Genomic DNA, 7,083 nt, shown 5'->3' with positions numbered 1-7,083 from the left:
ATTACATCTTATATCATCACATCATTCACTACACATCTACAAGCGTAACATATCCTTTCATTTGGGCATCAGCTCAGGGCGGATTTTTCGATGGCGGACCCACGGCTAGGATCAGGCAAACCGATGAAAGGCAAACATACAGGATTACCGCAAGTTTTAGCTGGACCAACCGCGAGCAACACGAAGGTTTGGACCCGCAGGGATGCAAGTCACGTCAGCCCCACTCTTAGTAAATCTCAGCAGCGGCGAGGTTCTCAAGCCTCAGTTGCCTCTGCCACTTCAGTTCTTTCTTCTGGCTCTGTTCGCAGCTGATCACCACATGCATCAGAACAGACACACAGTTATGCCGAACGGCTTCAACAATCTCCGCCTACAAAGAAACAACATCTCTCTTCAAATCCAGATGTAAGCCAAGTTCCAATGGACATAGCTACATCTTCGCATCATTTTGACGGGTCTACCTCACCTTCCGTTCACTCAATGTTACTAACTAATTTCGATGTAAAATTCAGTAATGCGAAGTTTGTCGCCATACAACTCCGCAAGTACCTCCCTCGGGCAGCTATATCAGAAATCGTCCATACGAGGAATGGTATCATCTTAAAAACTCCGGACCCAACTCTGCTCGCTACAATAAAAAACAAAGTGCCTATTGACACGTTTGGTCCCAATGCGAAGATTCAATCACTGAACTCTTCCACACGTAAGCAGCCTCCACCACCGAAACGATTACCTTTGTTATCTGTTGTCATTCGGGGGGTTGACCCTTCTTATACAGATGAAGAGGTCCAAGAGGAGCTCAAGCTCGAAGGCCATACTATTACAAAAGTACTGCGATTTCGAAACGACCAAGGCCCTACCTATATGGTTCGTGTTCTTACAAACCACCAAGACACCATTGATGAGCTATTGGCATCAGGAGCCTACATTTATAATCATAAACACCGAGTAGAGCCATCACGAACACCAGTTCCTATGCCTATCCGCTGTGAGAGATGCCAGGTTTACAATGCTCATCAGACATCAGATTGTAAAAACACAAGTAAATGTGGCTACTGTGCTGGTCCGCATAACACCCGGACTTGTAACAACTTGCAATTGCCACCAAAATGCGCCACTTGTAATGAGCAGCATCCGGCCTATAGTTATAAGTGTAAGGCAAAGCCGGACCCTATTCAGGATCATCCTGAACTCCACCGACGCCAGCTCAAACCACTCCACATCCAATTGACGCTCCTGTTTCATTGGACCAGCTACTAACGTTTCTAACTCTAGCTCTGCAAAATATTCATCCTTTCATTAGGCCTCATATTCTACAACAAATCATTATAGCAGCAAAGACAACTTTCCATAACATATTCTGGCAATACTGTCCATTTCCATAAATCACATGCTACTACTATCGATTAATATCATGGCTTTAACTTTTCTCTTTCTCAACATCCGGTCACTACCAAAGAACAAAATTTTATTTGAACAGCTACTTCTCGAGGAGCATGTAACAGTCTTCCTGCTTAATGAAACATTTCTTACCAGCTCTCGCTCTTGTCGTTTACCACGATATACCATGCTTCATTCTGAAAATCCTCTACCTACACTTCGAGCCAATGGGGGAGTGGCCAGAGGGATTTCTCCCCACATCCCTTTTCGCCAGCATCACTATACTACAACAGCTGTTCCCGAATACCTCATAGCCACTGTTTATTTCAAAAATATCATAATCACACTGGCAACTATATATATCAGACCAAACCATCCATTACCTGAGCAGTTCGTACAATATATCTCCAACACTTTCAATAGATATATTATTATGGCTGACTTCAATATGCATAGCCACAGCGATGGCGACAGGGCCAATTTTGTTAACTTTATAACGACTCACACTACTGGAATCATTCTTGATCTTCCGCAAGCTACACGCCCCATCTCAAACACCAAGCCTGACATAGTCATCGCCTCAGCAAACCTTGTCTCACACTGCAATGTCGAAATCCTTGATCTTCTGGGCAGCGATCATGCACCCATCAAGCTGGTCTATAAACCATATTTAGCTGCAACTAGTTCTTCGTTACCATTGCGAGTGAGCTTGCGTTATGATAGAGCTAAATGGGATCAATATCGCACACACATTTCAGACCTCACCAGAGATCTAACCGACCCCACCACAGGCGACGATTTATATCAGACTGTAGACACCATTACCTCTGCAATCCAGGAAGCCAGCAACTTATACATTCCAACCACACAATCCGTTCCCTATCAACCCAAGATTCCGCCTCAATACATCACTATGATCACACGTTCACGACAGTTTTATCGAGAATATCTTCGCACTCGCAATCCAGAAGCACTCCGACATCACAAACAATTTCAACGTACAGTACACAACTACGTCAAAGCATATAAACTTCGCTCCTGGGTGAAGACATGTAACAATCTTTCCGAAACATCTCATCCTACAAAATTCTGGACTCGCTTTAACGCATTGTGTGGGAAATTCACTACTACGCCCTACCCTATTTTATTAGGCGACACATCTATTTCTACCGATCGTGATAAAGCGAATGCATTTGCAGATCACTTACAAGAAATTTTCACACCGTCATCTGACAACGCACCTCACGCTGCAGACAGGCTAAATACCTCATCGCCGCAACTTCAACCAAATATTACTCATATCTTACCTACTAATGCTGCTGTTTCTGCTCCCATCACTGTTAACGAAATCACTCAAGTTCTTAATAATAAACGAAATACTGCACCTGGTCTCGATAACGTAACATATCGCCATATCAAAGAATGCCCTATCTCGCTACTCCTTCTTCTTGCGAATGTTTACACATTCATACTGCGCACTGGCTTTAGCTTGGAAAACATCTAAGACGCTTATGTTTCCTAAACCGCACAAACCTCCGCAGAATATTACATCCTATAGACCTATCCAACTTACTTCCACCTTCAGTAAGATCTTAGAGCGTATTCTGGTTAAAAGATTACATCTATTCATCGCCGATCATAACTTACTTCCCGTCACACAAGCCGGCTTTCGACCAGGCTTCTCTATCAATGATCAGCTACTCCGACTCACAACGCTCATTACACAACATTATAATTCAGCTCAACCTTCCTGCTTAGTGTTATTTGACTTGGAGAATGCATTCGATAAGGTCTGGCATCTTGGGCTCATATACAAACTTCTCAAATTCCGGCTCCCTATCTCATATATTCGCCTCATATACAACTTCATTACCAATCGTATCACCTATATCTCAGTACGAGGCAGTTTATCACATCCTATTTTTCTCTTCTCTGGAGTACCCCAAGGATCGGCTTTATCCCCTTTATTATATCTTCTATACGTAGCTGATATGCCCCGATTACCAGATAAAGTCCATCTCTTCCAATACGCAGACGACACGGCCCTGCTAGCACTTGGAACAACTATTCAGCAGATCAGCACTTTCTTACAGACTGCTATCGATCACTTCTACACCTGGTGTACTTCATGGAGGCTTACTATAAACGCAGCTAAAACTCAAGCGATAGTTTTCTTACCACCTAGACGAACTTCCAAATTCCGTAGAAATCCACGTAAACTCTCTCTACACGTTGATGGGGTGCCTATTCAACTCAGTAATACTGTTACATATCTTGGTATTACATACGACCGTCATCTTACCTGGTTGCAACATCTAAAAACCATTACTACTAAAGCCTATAATAGACTTAATCTATTGAAACGCTTGACTGGTACCACTTGGGGTCTTAAACCACATACAATACTAAATACGTACAAAGTATTCTTAAGACCAGTCCTCACATACGGATTTACTGCTTCGTTAGCTGCCCCGACAAAATTCTACAATAAGCTTTTCATCCTTGAACGCCATGCTTTCCGTACAGCATTCCGTGTTAAGCTACCTAGTCCCACACAAGATCTGTATAATCTAATTACCTTTCCGACCTTACAGTACTACATTGAAAAACTGCGGCTCACATATATCACCAAGCGCTTCGAAACTCGTCATCCTTTACTTCAGGATACAATGCGTTACTTAGCACTTCATCCAACACCTCTTCGTTACTATCATCCTCCACTTTCGCTTCTCTTCACATTATATCATTATACTCTACCACCACTAGATCCCGCTTTATTTATCATCACCGATTACGTCATTCATGAACATCTTCCTCTCATTCACCCATCATTTCCAGCACAGTGATTATCATTATTTACTAATATGGGCCTCATTCGTTTACATCATTGCCTAGAGCCGCCCCTAGGCTGAAGATAAGCTCATTTGTCTAACTAATATCACCCACGTGTTGTCCTGTGTATGCACCTCGCCACATCATTCACGCCCATTACTATATCATACTGTCGTGCATGCTATACCTATTCCTACGTTATGATCATCAATGTTCTTTGCTTATAATGTTTGATTATTTCCTTACTTATTTTCCTATTAATAACATTCATATGTATGTAATGTTTCTTTTCATCTATTTATGTAATCTATCTCATCATAACTTTCGCACTTCTATTGTTCTCATGTTTTGCTTTGTTTCCTCACTTATATATATTCTATAATTACCATATTTATATTTATGTTGTGTTCAATTATACTTGTTATTATGTTACAGCTCTTATGTTATTCAAACTACACCTACCATTCAAGTATGATTATGATCGAAAAGATCATAATGTCCTAGTTATAGTAATAAACAAATAAATAAATTAATAAACTACTCTTAGCCCATCCATACCTTACTCGTTACTATAATCCCTTCACTTCTCCCACCTAAGAGAGGGTGTAGCCCTCTAAAAGGGAGCTAGCCTATGGCTAGCACTTCAAAAAAAAAAATTCATCTCATACTTCGCTGGTTTCCGACTTTCTCATTGGAGGCATTGTTTTTCAGTGTCAAGTCCTGGCTGTGATTATTACGTATTTGTGGACGCAAGTACGGCAAGTCTCAGCAACGGGCGAGAGAGTGGGAGAGATTAAGGGTTTCACTCGAGTGGAGACTGCGTTACCGTACACATTAGTGTACATATTTTTGGAAGCTTAGCTTCATCGTTCATTCATTTCATCTTTTCATTTCGTCACACTATTTCATTCATTATCTTCACCGTGACTTATGGCGTCCCAACCTATCATTGGACAACATTCTGGCTTACCGCCTATAGCACCGGAACCTTCTTGCTCCTCCGGGAAACCGATTAGACGGAGATGCCATTCTCTGGAACGAATTTCTACCAGCCAGGGCTCTTCTTCTCGTCAACGTTCTCCTATCGCATCCACCAAGCTACCGCCTGCTAAACGCCAGCATAAGTTAAGCGATGCAAGCTCTGAAGCATCAATGATTATAGACATACAGGATGATCGCCAGTTTCCCAACCTGCCTCCTCCGAATCGACCACCAATTTATTCTTTCTTACTCCAGAACTTTGACCCTAAATTTTCGAATCCTAAGCTTCTTTTCGTGCAGATTACCAAGTATATGCCTCGGGTTAATATTACTCAAATTGTCAGAACACGGAACGGCATGATTATTAAGACGCCGGATCCGGAATTTCTGCGTACGACCAGGAACAAATTCAGTTTTGAGATCTTTGGATCTAAATCAACTATGACCAAGCTCACTGATCAACGCACAAAACAGCCGCCGCCACCGAGAAAAACACCCACACTGTCTGTAGTGATACGAGGGGTAGATCCGAATTACACTGACGAGGAAGTTTTTGAAGAACTAAAACTAGAAGGTCATAATGTCATTAAATGCTTCAGGATCAAAAACGACCATGGTTTGACATACATGGTGCGGGTACTAACTCTCAACAGACTATCGATGAGTTACTAACTCGTGGCGCATACATATACAAACAACGTCATCGCGTTGAATCATCACGCACCTCTGCTCCTTTACCTCTTCGCTGCGAGCGGTGTCAGGTTTATGGCCAGCACTCTACTTCACAGTGCAAAAACCCGTTTAAATGCGGTTACTGCTCAGGACCACATCCTACACGCAGCTGTACAAATCTCAAACTACCTCCGACCTGCTCCACATGTCAAGATCACTCTCACCCAACATACAGTTATAAATGTCGCTCCAAGCCAGCTCCAGAGCCATCGAAACCGGAGACTGTGGCACGATTGTCGCATACCAGAACAAATCCAACCCCCGACCAATCCTGCTTTACAACAACCTGTCACTGTTCATCAGTTACTGACGTTTCTAACTCTCTCGCTACAGAACATCCACCCCTTTCTACGAGATCACATCACTCAACAAATTCAATCCGCGCCCAAGGCAATTTTCCATGCCAACATCTGTCCAACATATTCAGGCAATAGTGTATATTATCATTCAAATGTCCTTGAAACTGAAGTCTAACTGCTATCCAGTCACAATCTATATTATTCTGCATTGCATTATGGCGCTCTCTTTCTTATTTCTAAACATCCGCTCTTTACCACAGCATAAGCCGCTTTTTGAAGCGCTTTTACTAGAAGAACACATAAATACCTTCATGCTTAATGAGACTCATCTCACCCATAGACTGTCCTGCCGCATATCTCGCTTCCAATTGTTACGCCAAGATAGCACGATGCCAGCTAGACGAGCCAATGGGGGAGTAGCGATTGGGTTTTCGCCCTCTATTCCATTTCGAAGCCATTCTCCATTTCTTCCAAATCTTCCTGAATACCTTATTACATCTCTATATTATCAAGCACTGTACGTAACTGTGGCAACCATTTACGTTCGTCCGGGTCATGATATTCCATTCAGCTTCTTTCAATATATCTCCAACAACTTCCGTATTTACATAATCATGGCAGACGTCAATTTACATAGCCGGACAGTTACCCAACGTGATTGTTTTCTCAATCACATTATCAGCCATACCACCGGAGTGATTTTACCACTACCCAAACCGACTCGCTCCACGAGTCAGACTACTCCCGACATAGTCATTGTTTCGAGCAACATATCCCAACGTAGTTCTGTTAATGTTCTTGACCTCATTGGTAGTGATCATGCTCCAATCAAATTAGTTATTCAGACTCATAGCAATAC

The 7,083-nt window shown here is 42.4% G+C and overlaps 1 protein-coding gene across 1 annotated transcript; it reads left to right on the top strand.

The window, feature by feature from the left end:
* Positions 1–420: 420 nt before the first annotated feature.
* On the top strand, positions 421–1,260 carry LOC145685245 (uncharacterized). Its single transcript, XM_081757608.1, has one exon. The coding sequence runs from the start codon at positions 421–423 to the stop codon at positions 1,258–1,260; it is 840 nt and encodes a 279-aa protein (XP_081613734.1).
* Positions 1,261–7,083: the final 5,823 nt, after the last annotated feature.

This window comes from Thermobia domestica, chromosome 5 (genome assembly GCF_964235325.1).
Source record: "Thermobia domestica chromosome 5, izTheDome1.hap1.1, whole genome shotgun sequence".
In the NCBI taxonomy this organism is placed as follows: Eukaryota; Metazoa; Arthropoda; class Insecta; order Zygentoma; family Lepismatidae; genus Thermobia; species Thermobia domestica.
Note: the sequence above shows the minus strand (reverse complement) of the source record. Positions and strands in the feature narration are given on the sequence as shown.

Bases quoted from the DNA above. Each gene is read 5' to 3' on its own strand.
- LOC145685245 (XM_081757608.1), top strand. From the start codon at position 421: ATGGACATAGCTACATCTTCGCATCATTTTGACGGGTCTACCTCACCT.